Here is a 19,353-nt window from a genome sequence, read left to right as displayed (position 1 = left end):
ATCTTTGAGAAGCAGCAACTTAACATTTTCATGTTTATGGACCCGAGTCCACTTCTGGGCCCCCTGAAACATTCAAAATTCCCCCTGCACTGTTGGGGCCCCTACCTGTGGGCTCATGCCTCCAAAGTTTGATGACACTGCTGTTGTCTTAGTAATGCTTTAGTGAAGAGTTTAATGAGATCCATGGAGGGAGAGACAGTCTGATAAAAACATTGCACACACTTGAACACACACACAAGGTGCATTTGTACATGCGAGTTGTAAATTGTCTCAGTCTTCTGAGTGAGACACTGTGTTTGTTCTTACCTGTTTTCTAATCTGTTTCATTCGGTTACATTTATTTTTTGACTATATTAATGGATGCTGAATTAAATGTAACATATATAACTCTTGACGGCCATGTGGAAGTGCACAAATACAGATATCTCTATTTTACAATTATGTTCACAGCTTATATTCTAATCATTTGTTCTAATGTCACCATCGTGTGTCTTATCGTGATTCATAAAAACCTCCATGAGCCTATGTACATTTTCATCGCAGCTTTGTTAGTGAACTCTGTTCTGTTCAGCACCAACATCTACCCAAAGCTTTTGATTGACTTTTTATCTGAAAAACAGGTCATAACTTATCCAGCCTGTCTCTTACAAGTTTTTATATTTTACTCTTTAAGCTGTTCAGAGTTTTTACTGTTGGCAGCCATGGCCTATGACAGGTATGTGTCTATATGTAAACCTCTGCAGTATCCAACCATCATGAGGAAAACTACTGTCAGTATTTTGCTGGTTTTAGCTTGGCTTCTTCCTGCCTGTCAGGTTGTATTTCCAGTTTCACTAAATATTCATAACAAACTCTGTAGTTTTACTTTGAAGGGAATTCTTTGCAACAATTCACTCACCCGTCTTTACTGTGTGAATTCACAGGTGACATCTATATATGGTGTGGTTGTTCTACTTAATGTTGCACTTCTTCCTATGATCTTCATTCTGTTCACATACACCAGGATACTGATCATATCCATTAGGAGCTGTAGAGAGGTCAGGAAAAAAGCAGCACAGACCTGTTTACCTCACCTGCTGGTTTTAATCAACTATTCTTGTTTGCTTACTTATGATGTCACTATAGTTAAACTGGACTCAGATTTTCCAAAAACAGCCCGTTTTGTAATGACTTTGCAAATAATAATGTATAATCCTCTCTCTAATCCACTCATTTACGGTCTAAAAATGAAAGAAATTTCCAAACACCTCAAACGGTTGTTCTGTCCAGCTAAAATGAGCTGACCTATTCTTTTATAGGCTTTTATAGGCTTAATAATACTGAAGAGATTTGAGATTTGATTCTTGCTTTATTCTTGGTTGATGTCTGGTTCTTGGAGGGTGTTTAATGTCAAGATTTATTTATTAAGTTTTACCTTCAATATTATGCTAACACTTTATTAATCAATCATATTTCATGTTTAAAAAAAAAGAAACCTGCTACCAGGAATGACATTCATATTAGCATGGGTTGTGGTGGTTTAGATTTCTTACTGTTGGCAGCCATGGCCTGTGACAGGTATGTGTCTGTAAACCTCTGCAATATCCAACTATCATGAGAAAAACAACTGTCAGTATTTTAATACTTTTAGCTTGGCTTCTGCCTGCTTGTCACATTGTGGTGACAGTAGCAGTCACCACAAAACTCTGTAGTTTGACTTTGAAAGGAATTCTTTGCAAAAATTCACTCTGGAAACTTATATATGCCCACATTGTTTAAACAGAAAATGCATAGGTGTATTGGTCTTAAATGGTCTTATTGTGGCAAAACTGAACCTTAATCAGTCATTTCCATTAGTATCATTTTGTCTTGTGCATTGCCTGTTTAACAGCTAATTGAACGCACATTTGAAGCTTGTTTGGATGCTTTGTGGCTGTACTTGAATAAGACAACCCCTTCTCTGTCACCTCTCCTTTTAAGTCAGTAGAGCCAATCTCACAGCACAGCCGCTGTCATCAACCTGGACTTTTGTTCATTTTGTCAGACGATGTGTTGATAATAATGTAGTGCTTTTGTAATGACTGCTGGGTCACACAGATGCCTATTCATGTTCCGTGATCATGTTTCACACTAGGTCCAACATGTAAGGTGAGAAACAAACATGTACATGTGAACAACTATATCATGAATTTAGCTGAATTAAAACACAGTGACCGTGATCGCAGAACTTTTGTTGTATGTGTTGAGAAAAAGTCTGTGACGAATGAAATGGGGCATTAAATGTCGATTTCTACTGATTACAGGCACTACTATACAATCACAAGTGAAGTTCAAGCTTCAGAGACACAAGCTGTTTAAAAATAGAACCGATGCATTAAGAGGCAAAGTGAGCATGATTGAACACCAAGTGCAATGCAAGTGTCTTTGCTCATTTCAGTCAATGCAGTTGTCATTTTCCATTCCAAAACCCATGTTGTTTAAATAGCAAATGCATGGGCATACTGGTCTTACAATGAGGTGTGGTCAGGCACAATGTTGGCACGTCGCTATCTTGAAAAAGTAGAGAGCGACTGCACGATTGCACATGACAAGACTTAAGGGGGTGCAATGCTGCACTGAATGTAGTGATGCTAATGATTGGTCTTTTTGCAATCTCATTTTAGCAAATTAGCACTAAACTCTAAGTGCAGCTGAGGATAATGTGAATAGATTCTAAGCATTTGGTTCAAAACCAAAATATTGGACAGTGACCTGATGATGTCGCCAGAATGAAAGGCCAGGGAACAAAGTTTTTGCAACTGACCTCCTGGGGAACATGAATGTGTGAAAACATATTTCACTGGCAATCCATCCAGTAGTTGAGATATTTAGATAAAAATTAATACTACCAACCTCATGGTGGTGTGAGTCAGTAGGATTTATCTTCTTATGCATCACCAATATCACCAGCAGTATCATGTGGTATGTGTGCTGCCCAGGGCTTCAAGTCCATGGAAAAGTGACTCTGTTGAATAACATGTGCAGAGTTAACGTTGCAAGCTGTTGAGGGTGTTCTGAACGTTATGATTTGGGACAGGGGCACTCAAACAGTAAGGGTGGGTAAGGTACACTTCTCACCCTGTTGGAGATCTAAGGTTGTGGAAGTCCTATAGGCATTTTGAGAGGGGGCAGAGTGTACAATGCCCACAAGCTTGGGAACAACACTTGAGCTTCAGTACAGTGGGAGACCTTCGAGTAAGGTGAGGTGATGTATATTGCAGAGAAGTGGCCCCAACACCGAGCCTTGGGGTACCCCTGTGAGACGATGGGATACTGACATTTCTATAGCAAATTCTGACCTTCATGGCAACATAGAGGTCATGAAATGTAACATTATACTTGGTCTGTTGAAGGGCCTCTAGGTGCTACGTCTCCTGAAACATCAAGTACCCACCCTTTCTCCCTATTGGTGCTCCTGCGTACCGGCCTTGATGAAGTTATTTGCATGTTAGTAGCTCTTTGTAGAGAGACAGTGATGCAATCTGATTAAAACAATCCTCAGAGCTGGACAGCTCACTTTCTCTATTCTGAAGGTGAAGACACACTAAGTGCAGGTAACTGTAAAGTACACACTCTGAAACAGGTTGTATACAATCATCCGAGACTTGTTTTTAACCATTTCCATTCATGTATGCCTGTTAGATAACCTGCCTGTTTTATACTGTAGTATTTATTTTGTGATAATTATAATGGACAATGAATTAAATGTAACTTTTATAACCCTTGATGGTTATGTAGAATTGCACAAATTCAGATATCTTTATTTTGTGATCATGTTTACTGTATATATCCTAATAATCTGCAGTAATTCAACCATCATATGCCTTATCTGGATTCAACAAAACCTCCATGAGCCTATGTACACTTTCATCGCAGCTTTGTTACTGAACTCTGTTCTTTACAGCACTACTATCTACCCAAAGCTTTTAATTGACTTTTTATCTGATAAGCAGATCATATCTTATTCAGCCTGTCTCTTTCAGTGTTTTCTATATTACTCTTTAAATGGTTCAGAGTTTTTACTGTTGCTGGCCATGGCCTATGACAGGTATGTATCTATATGTAAACCTCTGCAATATCCAACCATCATGAACAAAACAACTGTCAGTATTTTCCTGGGTCTGGCCTGGATTCTGCCTGCTTGTCAGATTGCATTCCCAGTTGCACAGAGTGCTGATACCAAACTCTGTAACTACATTTTGACAGGAATCTTTTGTAACAATTCAGTCTACAAACTTCACTGTGTGACTTCACAAGCGCTATCTGTGTATGGTGTAATAGTTCTGTTAAATGTTTCACTATTCCCTGTGCTTTTCATATTTTTTACATACACAAAGATATTTATAATAACGTACAGAAGTCATGCCGACGTCAGGAAAAAAGCTGCACAGACCTGTTTACCTCACCTGTTGGTTTTGATAAACTTCTCCTGTTTGGTTACATACGATGTCATTGTAGTGAAACTGGAATCGGACTTTCCAAAAACTGTCCGATTAATAATGACTTTACAAGTGATACTGTATCACCCTCTCTTTAATCCAATCATATATGGACTCAAAATGAAAGAAATCTCTAAACACATCAAAAGACTGTTCTGCCTAGATAATCTGACTTTACATACCAACAAAGAGAACAACTGTATAGTTGTTTCGTCTGTTATAATACCACAGAAATGAGATTTTTATGATTCTTGAAATTGGTATTTAAGAAAAAAAAAGATGTTTGTGACTCATCTGTTTCAACATTAGACAGTTTATTTTGCTACAGTTACTTAAAATCCAGCATGATACTTTGATTCTTTTTATGCTAGTCAGCTGTTTGTTTTACAGTGATTCTGTCCAAGTAGAACCCTATAGTCCATAATGTCATTCGTATTAGTATCATTTGGTGTATTAAGGAAGTGTGCACTGTATATTAAGGTGTCAAAATTGTACATTCACTACACTGAAGATCAGTTTTCTTATCTGTTATATTGCTCTTCGCCAGTTTGACTGTTTTAAATTGTATACTGTCTGAGACAAAGCAGCTTTTCACTTTATCATAGAGAAAAAAAATAATTTTGATGCTCTCTCTCTTTCAGACTTCATAGGTCAGTTTTATATGTTGAGCTCATATCTAATAAAGTAACCAAAGCACTTTCACACAGTCACACTGGGCTGGAGTATAACTCCCTATCTCATAATTATTAAAAAACTAGCAGCAAATGAACAAACTCTTTCATAATTGTATAATGTACAGTAGACTGACAGGAAGTGTAACACTTAAGAACCTACTAATCCAGTTACAGTTGTCTGTACACCCATGAAATTCAGCATACTTTATTTATTCATATTTAGATATTTTCCAACATATGGGGGAAAGTCAAAATAAAAATGGGGCTAAGTTTGTACCCACAGTGCAACTCACCGTGTCCATGGGCATATTAGACTGCCTGACTATATATAAAACTACTTTGCTGAAAAATTATATTATTTTGATGTTTAAGTTTGTATTCATTATATAGATATTACACATAATGGCTTTGTGTTACAATCCTATCTGTATAATATCTGTATTTGTATCTGTAAGGATAAAAACTGGCTACTTTTTCCTTGTTGTTTTACATTACTATTCATGCCGTCCTCACATCATGCATGTATGAGCAATGTGGTCAGATAATTTCATTTTCTCCATCAAAATTTTATGATTTAAAATCAACATTTTTAAGGGCTCAGTTCAATCTATCGATAGGTAGATAGACAGACAGAAAACAGAAAACCTTACCAGAACAGACAGACATAGACATAGTCTACCAGAATAGACAGAAAACTTCAGCTAACAACATCATCAGGTCAAAACTACAAGTTGTCAGGTGCATACAAAATGAAATATATAAAGTATGTTACACCTTCATTGATGACCCAGTAACTGCAGAACTAAAGACATTGGCATCAGCCTCAATGTTACAAATTAACAAATTAAAGCGGCAAGCGTTGTTGATCGGGCTCTCCCAACCTTGCGTCCATGGGGGTGCTGGCAGGATGCCGATTGTGGCATCTGCGCACCTTTTGCGACCATTGGATACTGCACTTACATATAAATATCATTTGACGCTGTGTTCCTTGTCAGAACAAATTTGAGGTGGCATCTGGGCAATCATTTCCTTGTCTTCCTGTCAAAACAGCTGACTTCCTGTTGAGTTTAGGGCAGGGATCCAGAGACTTTTTTGTACGTCTGAACATGCTACATGTGCGTACCAAATTTTGTCCACCTAGGACAAACCTAACCATTGCCCCATGGCAAGGGGTGTTTGAAAATTTGTAGGGGGCGCTATCAAGCCATTTTGCTACACCCATGCACAGAACCCATAAAACGTAAAATTTCACCGGGCCTGAGGCCTTGGTTGCTCAGGCCCTAATGAAGTTGTTTAGATGATAGTGGTACTTGGTGGAGGTCTTAATGAGGTCCATGGAGAGGTGCAGGCCATTTAAACCACTCCACAGACTCTAAATGTTCACTTTCTGTATTTTGCATTCCTGTATTTACTGGAAGATTTCAGCAAACATACAAGTGCATGTCAAGCTCAGGTAGAAGTATATGAAAGACAATCTAATAATGTGATACTTAAAGAGACTTCAAGTTCTTTACATTTTGTTGACAAAACCTTGATGGATAATAAACTAAATGTAACATATATAACTCTTGATGGGTATGTAGAAGTGAACAAATATAGGTATATATATTTTTTCATCATGATTACAGTGTTTATTTTAATCATTTGCTGTAATTCCACTATTGTGTGTCTCATCTGGATTCAACAAAACCTCCATGAGCCCATGTACATTTTCATTGCAGCTTTGTCACTGAACTCTGTTCTGTTCAGTGCTGCCATTTATCCAAAGCTTTTGATTGACTTTTTATCTGATATACAGATCATATCTTATTCAGCCTGTCTCTTTCAGTGGTTTCTCTACTATTCTCTGGGTGGTTCAGAATTCCTACTATTGGCAGCCATGGCCTATGACAGGTATGTGTCTATATGTAAACCTCTGCAATATCCAATTATCATGAGAAAAATAATCATCAATATGTTACTGCTTTTAGCTTGGCTTATCCCTGCTTGTCAGGTTGCAGTACCAATTATACTGAATGCCAATAAAAAACTCTGTGACTTTACTTTAAAAGGAATCATTTGTAACAACATAATTTATAAACTACACTGTGTGAGTTCAAGTGCACTAAATATATATGGTTTGGTTGTGCTTGTAAATATTGCCATACTTCCTGTGATCTTCATTCTGTTCACATACACCAGGATACTGATCATATCCATTAGGAGCTGTAGAGAGGTCAGGAAAAAAGCTGCACAGACCTGTTTACCTCACCTGCTGGTTCTAATCAGCTTTTCATTATTGTGTACATATGATATAATTATACTGAGACTGGAATCAGATTTTCCAAAAACAGCACGTTTAATCATGACTTTACAACTGATTGTGTATCATCCTCTCTTTAATCCAATTATATATGGACTGAAAATGAAAGAAATTCATAAACACCTCAAGAGGTTGTTCTGTTCAGGCAAAATGATCTGATTCATTAAAAGAAATGTACATAATGGAAACTCTGTTCTTTACAGCACTACCATCTGACCAATACTTTTTTCCTCTTTACGTAGAATCATACACAGATTTCTGTATTTTGTGATCATATATATTTGGACTCTCCAAAAGCTCCATCTACATACATTTTTATTGCAGCTTTGTTACTGAACTCTGTCATACATACGTAAAAATTTGGATTGACTGCTTTTCTTATAAGCAGGCACTGATACCTGTTGTACAGTCATTGTTTTTGTCAAAATTATGCAGAGATATCTGTGATTCTGTGAAATGTATTTAATGTGAGGATTTGTTTCAATTGCAATATTATCCATTGAGGAGTGATGATGTTATCTTCCACAATGTAGAACTAACTGGCTGTAATTTTTCAAAAACCCTGAAAATGTCAACACTAAATAAAAAATGTTATTGTGAGCCCATTGCTTTTCTGCTAGTGGCAAGGTGACTTTGCCAATATTATCATTATTATTATTATTATTATTATTATTATTATTGTGGTGTACAGAATGTTCCATGTATGGTTTTTACTTTCTTGGAATGTCTGAAGTTTATCTATGTTTACTCCAGTCTTTGGGTTCATGTTTAGGTTAACAGCTAAGAACTTAAATTTGTGAAACATAAATCTGTAGGTGCCAGAGATGAGCGCCTTCCCTCCCTTCTCTCTTGTTTTTCAGAAATGTAAGGTCGGAAGACAGCTAACATATATATACTGATGTTTAGAGCTGTTGGAGAGAGATCCATATCCATATATCAAATATACCACAATTATCATTATTAATAACAGGGCCAGTAAAGGGCCCTCTCCCCCTTTTTTCTTCTCAAAACATTCTGGCATTCTACAGCATACAGGCTGCAGTTCAGCATTTGTTGTGGGAAAGCATGTATGTATGAGAGCATGGTATGTATGTATGGTATGCATGTATGGTATCAGCAGCAGCCAAGTTGAACAAGTCTGTAGTACTGAGTGGTCTAAGCAGCAAGCACATACAGCTACAATAAGCCCTGAGGTACAAAATGTCTGTCAGTCACCACCTGTACTGCTTAAAGCTAAACTTTGTCTGACAGCACTCAAGCAGGTTTTTAACACGTTTTAAGGTTGTAATACTTTATATGTCTGACAGTTAATTTAGTAAAATATAAAACTGGAGTATGTGGGAAAGGTTGAAAGCTTTTGTCAGTGTCAGACTTGGTCGAGCCAAACTGGTTGGTGCAGAACATGGTGAAGCCTTCTGGGAGTTGAGGTTACTCTGATGTCATATGGGTACCAGCCACAAGACTGTTTGGGGAATCAGGGCATGTTGCTGTAGCCTCACAGTCTGCCCCCTGCAGGAATGTGTGAGGAACAGAGGCCTCTGTCGAAGACTGGCTACTTCTGCGTCAGTGTGGAGCTAAGCTGTACCACTTTAGCAGTCAGATCAATACCATATATCTGCTGGGTAACTGCTTACCCAGTTTAGGATACTGGCCCTTTACATGTTTAGACCAGGTCTCCTCTGGTGTATTATCTCTGTAGTGTTAACATTGTAACACCTCTTGCTGGAGTGCCTGTGGCTCAGAAACAATAGTGGGCCTTCACTAATCAAAGGGCTGGTGGTTCAATCGACATGTCAAAGTTTCCTTGAGCAAGACCCAAACCCCGAAAAGCTCCTGATAGTTGGGCCTGTGGTAGCTCACTGCCATCAGTGTGAGAATGTGTGAACAGGTGAATAAGACACAAATTGTAAAGCACCTAAAGCACTGTATAAATGCAGCCATCTACCTCTTCTGACGCACACTGGCTGATCTAAGTGGAGAACTAAGGGCACTCAAAACTTAATGGAAAACCCTCAACCAATGCAAAGGCCTCTATCCATTTTTACAATAATCAACGACCACTAAAACAAGGTGGTCACCCCTAATTGACAAAGGTAAGAGGCCCAGAATATCCCAACCTTGTGTAGTTGAAAGGATGCCCATGAACAGCCTTTAGGGCCCTTTTTGGTAGTGGACTTGTCACATTTCGAAAACACTCAAATTTTCCCTTGTAGAATAACTGACACTGACTATTAGCAAGATTTCTGTGACCCCATAGTGTCCAACTTAACTTCAAAAGTATCGCATTGTTTCTACCGAAAGTGTGAACACACGCTCATTTATACATTTAACAAATAATGGAGAAACATTTGGAGTTGTGTGTCTGGCCACTGGACAGATATATCTCACTTTTAACTGCTAATTGCTCCACATACTCTCTAAATTCATCTGTCTGTCTAACATTGATAAGAGCAGTGAGAGTGAACCACAACTACAAAATGAAGGGTAGGAAAACCAAAACAATGGTCTGAAAGACACTACTATGGCAAGCATTAGTGGTGATGCCCTCAGTCCCCCTACTATGTGGCCCAGGAACTTGGTTTACTTTCAGACTACAAACGAACCACATCAGAGCCTGCTTGGGAGAGGACCAATACCATCTTTTCAAATGGTCTTTGTGTGGTTGTTTACTCCAACTGACAGCTTTCTAACCAGCCCATATGAACCATACTAAGTGGGCAAACACATTTGGTTTGGTGTTAACCAAACCAAACAGGTTAGTTGTCAAAAACCCTTAGACAATTTCAATTGAAACCTTATCATCCACCTGGACCTGGACCACCTCTGGACCGGGCCTCTGGGTCTCCTGCATTTTCCCGACCTAGCCTACAAGTCAAGGCTTCCAGAGTTTGATGACGTTATTTTTGTGTTAGCAGTTCTTCCTAAAGAGTTTAATGAGATCCATGGAGGATGAAGCAGCGTAAGAAAAAAAACACTCCACAGACTCAACTAGTTAATGTTCTTAATTCTGGAGATGAACACACTCCAAGTGTGTTTAAGGTCAGATAACTGCAAATGAAAAAAGACTGTATCTAGTGCAGGTTACCTGTTAATTCAGAAACAGCTTTTCTCAGTTATTTCTAACATTTGCCACTTATACTATCTGTCTCTTTTTGACAACCTTAATGGATGATGAATTAAATGTAACATATTTAACTTTTGGTGGGTATGTAGAATTGGAAAAATATAGATATATTTATTTTTTCATCATATTTACAGTTTATATTCTAATTATATTCAGTAATTCTACTATTGTGTATCTTATTTTGATTCATGAAAACCTCCATGAGCCTATGTACATTTTCATTGCAGCTTTGTTAATCAACTCTGTTATTTTCAGTACTGCAATTTACCCAAAGCTTTTGTTTGACATTTTATCTGAAACAGATCATATCTCATTCAGCCTGTCTCTTTCAGTTTCAAATATTTTACTCTTTAGCTGCCTCAGAATTCCTATTGTTGGCAGCCATGGCCTGTGACAGGTATGTGTCCATATGTAAACCTCTACAATATCCAACTATCATGAGAAAAACTACTGTTTGTGGTTTCTTGGTTTTAGCTTGGCTTGTGCCTGCTTGTCAGCTTGCAGTGGCAACTGAAATGACTGCCAATGAAAAAATCTGTAGGTATATTTTAAAGGGGATCTTTTGCAACAATACAGTTTACAAAATTCAATGTGTGATTTCAAGAGCACGCATTATACGTGATTTGATTTTACTGCTTAATCTTGCACTTCTCCCTGTGCTCTTCATCCTGTTCACATACACCAGGATACTGATCATATCATATCGAAGCAGTAGAGAGGTCAGGAAAAAAGCTGCACAGACCTGTTTACCTCACCTGATAGTTTTAGTCAACTTTTCTTGTTTGTGTGCATATGATGTTCTTGTAATTGAACTGGAATTAGATATTCCAAAGATTATAAGTTTAATAATGACTTTACAAGTGATTGTATATCATCCTCTCTTTAATCCAGTGATGTATGGACTGAAAATGAAGGAAATCTCCAAACACCTCAAGAAGTTGCTCTGCCGAGCCAAAATGAATTAATGTATCAGCTCTCCTTTCCTCTGTAATAGTAATGCAGAGAAGTGATATCTGTGAGTGTTCAACAGTGGTAAATGTGAGAATTTGTTTGTATGACTGATACGGAGTAAAGAGAGACATCAGCATTAACAACCTGATGACTGAAGTTGGTCAAATCACTAACATATTTTTCTTAACATAATTTGATTCTGTTAAGACATTTTCATTTAATTTAATTTAGTCAAATACTTGTTTTAATATTACTGACAAACAAACACTAATACAAACGCAGCCACCTTGGGGCCATAGTTAATAGTTAATGTTTATAACTGACCGTTTAAAAACATATTGATCATGACAACCCTTCACTGATTAGATAAATAACTTGATTGTCAGTGATGGCCAGGATCAGTTTCTGCTCTGGAATTTGCTGCTAAGCAATAAAGACCAGAATGTTTTACAATGTGAGGTGCAAGGATTAGTGATGGCACCAGGATGCACTATGGGAAGAAGGCAAGCCAACACAGGCAGTGTGATGGTTCATGTTCTGCAGGGAACCCTGGGCTCCTGGAACTCATGTGCATGTTACTTTGACACGAACCACCTACCACAACCCTACACCCCCGATGGCAGAATAAAGCCCCCCGCCACACGGCAACATTTGTTCAGGAATGGTGTGAGGAATATGTATATATAATATATAACAGTTCAAGGTGTTGACTTGGCCTCCAAATGCCTCATATCACAATCAGCATCTGTGGGCTGTAGGTCTCTGCTGCTAACATCGCAGGACACCTTCAGACTTCTGGTGGAGTCAATGTGTCAATGGGTAAGAACTGCTTTAAAATAAAACACTTCAGTGCAATAGTCTGTCTTGGTGTCTGTGTTTGCATCCATCAGAGGGGTGGTACAGTCTGTCAGGTATGACAGAATGATGAACTCAAACAATCTCCACACCAGGCTCACTCAGCTGGTCTGTAGTCTTTGGGGCAGAAAATCTTAGTGAACTAGGAACAGGGATTGTAATTGACCCTTTGAAGCACTCTGGGATTGTACACTGGCGAATTTAAGAGTTTTGTGAACTCTGCTGAGCTGATCTAAGGGGAATGTTTGACAGTGCATTTTTGGAAACTCACACAGAATTTACTGAGTCAGGTCAGATGGGGATAAAACTCTCACAGATTCATCATCAGCTTAGTTTATGCTCTAGAGAGTAAATGCCAACAAACTGTGGTTCGTGCACACCAAAGCTAGTCTTCTAAGTACTATGACATTCTTTACATATTAGCAACTCTTGGAAAATAATTTAATGAGATCCATGGAGGGTGAAGCAGTCTGATAAAAAAACACTTCATAGACTCATCCAGTTTACTTTCTGAATACTGGAGAGGAACACACTCAGTGTGTTTCAAAGTCAGGTAACGGTAAATGAAAAAGAAACTCTCCAGTATAGGTTACATGTTGATTCGATTTTTAGAGTGTTCAGTATTTATTATAAATTTCTACTTGCATTTGCCTGTTATATAATCTGCCTCTTCTACTCATAAGATTTATTAATGGGTGATGAATTAAATGTAACCTATGTAATTCTTGGTGGGCACGTGGAAGTTGAGAAATACAGATATCTTTATTTTCTGGTTATATTTACAGTATATATTCTGATAATCTGCAGTAATTCTACCATTGTGTACCTGATCTGGACTCACCAAAACCTCCATGAGCCCATGTACATTTTCATTGCAGCTTTGTTGCTGAACTCTGTTCTTTTGAGCACTGTTATTTACCCAAAGCTTCTGGTTGACTTTTTATCTGAGAAACAGATCATATCTTACTCAGCCTGTCTCTTTCAGTTTCATATATTTTACTCTTTAGGTGGTTCAGAATTCCTACTGTTGGCAGCCATGGCCTATGACAGGTATGTGTCTATATGTAAACCTCTGCAATATCCAACTATCATGAGGAAAACTACTGTCAGTATTTTCTTGTTTTTTGCTTGGCTTCTTCCTGCCTCTCAGGTTGCAGTACCAGCTGGACTGAGTGCTAATAAAAAACTCTGCAGCTTCACTTTGAAATCAATTTTTTGTAACAATACAGTTTACAAACTTCAATGTGTTGTCTCAAGTGCGCAGATTATACATGACATGGTCATTTTGCTGAATGTCGCACTTCTCCCTGTGCTCTTCATCCTGTTCACATACACCAGGATACTGATCATATCATATCGAAGCAGTAGAGAGGTCAGGAAAAAAGCTGCACAGACCTGTTTACCTCACCTGATAGTTTTAGTCAACTTCTCCTGTCTGTGTGCATATGACGTTGTTACAGTTCAACTGGAATCAGATTTTCCAAAAACTGTGCGTTTAATAATGACATTACAAATAGTAATGTATCATCCCCTCTTTAATCCAATCATGTATGGACTAAAAATGAAAGAAATTTCTAAACACCTCAAGAAGCTGTTCTTTCCAGCTAAAATGATTTGATGTATTAAAGCAAATGTCCAGACATCTCCTCTGTAATGTAATAATGGGATGTTTTAAATGCATTATCAGTTGTTCAATGACAAATTCACAGTAAAGAACCTCAACATCACGTCTTGCACTGAATTTCCTTAAATATCCAACACATTTTATTGTTTGGTTTTCATCTGTAAACAGCTCCATCTGAAGTATAATATATACAGGTAATATTGATATATTATTTGAATATTGTATATTCATATGAATAGCTCTGGTTTCATTGATTAAGCTTGGAATGGTCACGAGATTCACATTTTTTTGGAAATGACATCTTAAATGTCCTGCTGCCCTGAGTTAGTCACAGATCACTCTTTTCTTCTACTGTGTTTTAATTTGTCATTTAAAAATACATGGAATTCATTAATATACAGTGACTGAGACCACTTATGGAACAGGCTGGAATAAATATATGTAAAATAAATTTATATGGAAAATAGATTTTGAATGAATATCCAAAAACTGATATTGGACATTTAATAAAGCCTCATATGCCTACAATAATATAGATGCACAGTATTGATATTTAATATTTAACATTTCACAGAGTTGCTTTAAGTGTTTGTTTCCTCATAGCAAAGGCTTAGGCCACTTTTCCTCCAGCAGCAGTGGCTTTAAAGGCCCAACTGTTGGGTTTGTGTCTGCGCTCAGGTTGACACAGGATTCAGAGCTCAGTGATATAACCAGCAAAATCTCACAGTAAGATATAAACTTCACTGTGTGTCAGTGGAGTGAAGCCAGGTTGGATGGAATCTATAATCTGTGTGAACAGTCTAACTGCAGCATTAGCTACAGGTTGACGTACAGTAAACAGGAGGTGGTGATAATATGCAGTGGTGATGTGTTAGTAATGAAAACGGTCACCTCATGTCATGACCATTATATCCTCCTGAGACCCGGCCCATTCATTTATGTCCTTTATAATGGACATTTTGTTTACCTTTATCTTTCTTAAGTATTTGGAGTTACCCTTCCAAGCCAAAGATATAATCTGCTCCTTTTTTCTTGTTTTCTAAATTTAGTTCTATTTTCACACAGATATCGTCCTGTTGTCCTCTACAATGGACATGCTGTGAAATTAAAATAAAAAATATATTTTAAAAAAATTAAATTGTAAGGTGTTTTTTTTGGCCCAAATAGATAGGAAATCACAAAAAAACAGAAATTGTAAGACACTTTTTTCCCTTGGTTCTCAGGAGGATATGGTCGTTTTACTTATAGATTAGACTTTATTAGACTTTATAGATATGAACTCAGTCAACACTTCCCTATTAGAGTGAGTGATGATTCAGAATACAGCAGTTCAAACTGAAGGACCAGGATGTCACAGACTTATTCGAGCGTTGTTGCTGACACATGCATCCCTTTATAATCACAACTGACTGTGTCAACTGATATGGTTTTTCAGGGCTGATATTGATTATTAGTAATCAAGAGACCAATAACCGATATCTGGAACCAATATATATTTGGGTCCAAATTTTGAGCAACACAAAACTGAAAGAGAAACTGTCCTAAAACAAAAAGTGCAGCAGCATTTCTTACGAAGGTCAGAGAAAATATTAATGAATAAATAAATCAAATATCTCCATCAGTCACTGGCTGTCAAATTTACAACCAGATCTGGTCTTAAAATGACCAAACCACAGAACCAACTGACCGGAGCACGCGGACAGAGCGAGGCAGGCCGACTCGTTTCTGTTGGCTGCTCTGATTCTCTCTGCTCTGGTGTCAGGTGAGTTCTACCTGAGCTACGAACAAGACGCCAACTTTATGTCTACTGTACACATGTTGTAGCGGCGGCTACAAGAGACTTCACTGAAGACACGCTCACTCAGAACAGATGATTTACAGTTTCACTTCAAGTGAATTATTGGTGACTACAGACGGAGGCGGCTGCATCAAAGCCAAAAAAATGACCGATACTGATTATCAGAAAAATGCTCTGAGCCGATAATCATCCAGGCTGATAATCTGTCGACTACAGTCGAACATGTTTGAATGGCTCCTTCCAGCATGATGATTCACCATGACACACGTGCAGAAATGATGTGATGCAGTCATGTCAACACGGAGCAGAATCTCAGAGGAAAGTTTCTGAGGCTGTTTGATCCCAGAGAGAGAACCCACCCAGGATTAATATGGTAAATAGAGCACAGATGAAGTCAGGTGTGCAGCTTTACCTCCCACTGAAACCCTGTCTGTACATGAGGCTGCTCGCTGCCCAGCAGCAGACGAAGATAAAGTTTCAACCACAACAACAGGGAAGAGGCTTCATCTGTCAACGCTCTTATTTAATAAGCTGATTTTCTCATGTTGTTACACTCAGAATGTTTTCATTCTTTATTTGGTTGAACCTTGAAATCTGGTATTTTGTTGGGTGATTAACTGCTGCGATGGTGGATCTTTGAAACAGATATGTAGACTGTGCTTCATTATAATCCTGCAGTAATACCACAAACTAATCTGAACATGAGTGTAAGAGATGATACATTTTACTATAGCATCCTGTCAACATTAAGACATCAATGTTGTATATATGTGTTATAATACGTCCTCTGCTGCCTCGTTGATTTGATGTGGTTTTTATATGCAGACTTAGACAAGTAAGCTCAGTGGTAAATACTTGATATTAGCTGCTTCTGCGTGAGCTACGTTTAGATTTGGGATGTTTCTTGTCCAGCTGCTGAATTAGGCAGTTTTTCTTTTTCTACTTCTTCCTCTCCTTTCTTTATCCCCTATCCTCCATTACTCTTTTATTCTTTCGTATCCATCTCTCTTTTTGAAGGACACATGTCTGTGGCTCAGACATGAGCAGCAACAACAGCCTGACTCCTCTCTATTTTCAGCTGACTCTGTTCACAGACCAGGGGCGGCTCAGATATCTGTCCTTCAGTCTGTGTCTGTTGATCTACATGACTATAATCTGTGTTAACGCCGTCATTATTCTGTCAGTGTGTGTGGAGAAGTCTCTGCATCAGCCCATGTATATATTTATCTGCTGTCTGTCTGTGAACTCTGTGTACGGCTCAGCCGCCTTCTTCCCCAGGTTTCTGATGGACATACTGTCTGACACTCATTTCATCTCCCGTCCGTTCTGTTTCATTCAGATCTATGTTATTTACACTTATGCATCTTGTGAGTTAACTATTCTCGGCATTATGGCCTATGACAGATTTGTTGCTATTTGCCAGCCTTTATACTATCACAGTAAAATGAGCTTTAGGACGGTGATACAGCTTCTGATTTTTGCTGTGCTCTACCCTGTGTTTGCATGTGGCGTCTGTCTCTATCTGACTGTTCAACTGCCTCTGTGTGGAAATCAGCTGCACAGGATCTGCTGCTCTAACTGGTCTGTGGTTCAGCTCTCCTGTGTGGACACGACTGCAAACAATATAGCAGGTCGCATAGTGACTATAACAACCATCTTTATCCCCCTGTTCTTTGTCCTGTACACCTACCTGCGCATTCTGCTCGTCTGCAGGAGGAGCTCGTCTGAACTGAAGGGAAAGGCGTTACAGACCTGTCTCCCTCACATTGTGACATTTGTGATCTTTTCCTTCTCCCTCTTCTGTGAGCTGTCACTGAGTCGACTTGAAGCAGATAAAGTTGACCCAGTCATCATAGTGGTTTTATCTTTAGAGTATCTGATCATTCCTCCCATCAATAACCCTCTGGTTTATGGCCTGAACCTGCCTCAAATCAAAGAAGTGATTTTTACATTGTTAAAGACACGTGGGTCTTTAACAATGCAGCTTTAAACCCCTCAGTGATAATAACACTGCATGAGCTGTTTATACTGTAGATGGTTCAGTATAATCTTTAGGCCTAACTGCTGACACTGATCTGAATCAGTCTCATAACGATGCTCAGTTGTTAATACCTTTTTCTTTTGTAATCTAAAAGCACATACCTGCCATGTCAGAAAACAGAGTGCGTGTTGTGTTATATGTTGATATTGTATTGTATTGTATAAGTATGATGCCTCTTTCATTCATAAATGATTCATAAATTAAGTAAAGAAATTCATTATTACAGAAAATGACAAATAATCAGAGGCGATAACTTCATGGTGAAACAAAGCTACAAGCAAAAGAAAAGTTCCAACAAACCACAGGTGAAACAGAACCAAGCGAATGTTTCACTAAACCTGTCTCCCTGAAATAAAACAAAACAGAGCAGACGATGGTTCGCCCCCACAGCTTCAGTGCTGTTTACCGCAGAGTCTCCAGAGTAAAGCTAAAGCACAGGTTTGGAGGCTGAGGACAGAACTGCATGAGAAAGGAACAAATGTGAAGCAGGGAAATAGCCTTAAGGACCAAACAGAAAAGCCACTGAAAATACCATGACGCCTGAACTCATCAGAAAAGAAAGTGATGGAGCAGAGGAGACTGGAAGTCTGAACAAAAACTAAACTTCCAAATATATAACAACTGACCTCTCCGACCGTATGTTACAAACAACAGCCTCATGGTCACAGACCGGCCTGACGTTTCAAATATATTCATTCAAAGCATGAAATTTACAAACTTTTACAAACACAACATGAACAGGAGGTGATGGAGGACACCTGAAGGCGACGCTCAGAGGTCAAGGAAGGAGAGCAGTGGCTGTTCAGAGCAGAAAGACTTGGTGCTGTCACACATGTTAAACCCTTCTGTTGTGTTCTGGTCAAATCTGAGCCATTTACAGTTAACTTCCCCTGTTTGTCATAAGCCTGTGATTAAACACATTCTGAGGATTTTTAATTAGGTTTTGTGTGTTTTATTGAACCTGTATCAGTCATTAGAAATGAATGGGTGAGACTATAATTAGTGTATAAATGGAGTTTTAGCGCACACACACACAGTGTCCTGGAATCAACTCATTATAGATCATAATGCTCACAAATAGATGTAACGCCGGGTAATAATAATGTGGATGATAGTGGATTTGGAGGCTGATATTCATTCACTTATTTCCTCACACTTTAGCCGGATGTTTGCGGTCTGTGGGGTGTGGGGCCTACCTGGGAGCGGGGCTGGGCTGTGGAGGACAGAGGACGCTGAGTGGCCTCTGCTGGGTGGGTGTGACGGGGCGTGTCGGCGGCGGCAGCACGGAGGCCCGGGCGGCGGCAACGGTCGCTGACGGTGAGACGGAGGGTGACGCACGTCCAGGGTTTTGAGGTGAGCGCAGCTGATTTGTACGGAGAAGCCAGAGACAGGTGATGTTGAGACCGCAGGAGATCCGGCCGGAGAGCCGCTGCTCAGGACCTGGTCTCACCGCGGTCTCCTCCTGCATGCCGGGGCTGGGATCCAGAGATGGTGATCAGAGTCCGGCTTCGGCTAAAACCGTACCCG

The 19,353-nt window shown here is 38.9% G+C and overlaps 5 protein-coding genes and 1 pseudogene across 5 annotated transcripts; all 6 read left to right on the top strand.

Moving 5' to 3' along the window:
- Positions 1–341: 341 nt before the first annotated feature.
- Positions 342–1,283, top strand: LOC108891846 (olfactory receptor 6N2-like). Its single transcript, XM_018689177.2, has one exon. The coding sequence runs from the start codon at positions 357–359 to the stop codon at positions 1,281–1,283; it is 927 nt and encodes a 308-aa protein (XP_018544693.1). The 5' UTR covers positions 342–356.
- A 2,409-nt stretch (positions 1,284–3,692) lies between these two features.
- Positions 3,693–4,694, top strand: LOC108891840 (olfactory receptor 6N2-like). Its single transcript, XM_018689171.2, has one exon. The coding sequence runs from the start codon at positions 3,708–3,710 to the stop codon at positions 4,692–4,694; it is 987 nt and encodes a 328-aa protein (XP_018544687.1). The 5' UTR covers positions 3,693–3,707.
- A 1,971-nt stretch (positions 4,695–6,665) lies between these two features.
- Positions 6,666–7,636, top strand: LOC108891852 (olfactory receptor 11A1-like). The gene has a single exon (XM_018689181.1). It carries the CDS (start codon positions 6,666–6,668, stop codon positions 7,590–7,592), a length of 927 nt encoding a protein of 308 aa, XP_018544697.1. The 3' UTR covers positions 7,593–7,636.
- Positions 7,637–10,597: 2,961 nt separating this feature from the next.
- On the top strand, positions 10,598–11,522 carry LOC108891841 (olfactory receptor 11A1-like; annotated as a pseudogene).
- A 1,532-nt stretch (positions 11,523–13,054) lies between these two features.
- LOC108891842 (olfactory receptor 6N2-like) lies at positions 13,055–13,981 on the top strand. The gene has a single exon (XM_018689172.1). It carries the CDS (start codon positions 13,055–13,057, stop codon positions 13,979–13,981), a length of 927 nt encoding a protein of 308 aa, XP_018544688.1.
- Positions 13,982–16,824: 2,843 nt separating this feature from the next.
- Positions 16,825–17,775, top strand: LOC108891843 (olfactory receptor 10A6-like). The gene has a single exon (XM_018689173.1). The coding sequence runs from the start codon at positions 16,825–16,827 to the stop codon at positions 17,773–17,775; it is 951 nt and encodes a 316-aa protein (XP_018544689.1).
- The last annotated feature ends 1,578 nt before the right edge of the window (positions 17,776–19,353 follow it).

Source organism: Lates calcarifer, linkage group LG1 (assembly GCF_001640805.2).
Source record: "Lates calcarifer isolate ASB-BC8 linkage group LG1, TLL_Latcal_v3, whole genome shotgun sequence".
Lineage (NCBI taxonomy): Eukaryota > Metazoa > Chordata > Actinopteri > Centropomidae > Lates > Lates calcarifer.
This window is presented reverse-complemented; position numbering and strand designations above follow the sequence as displayed.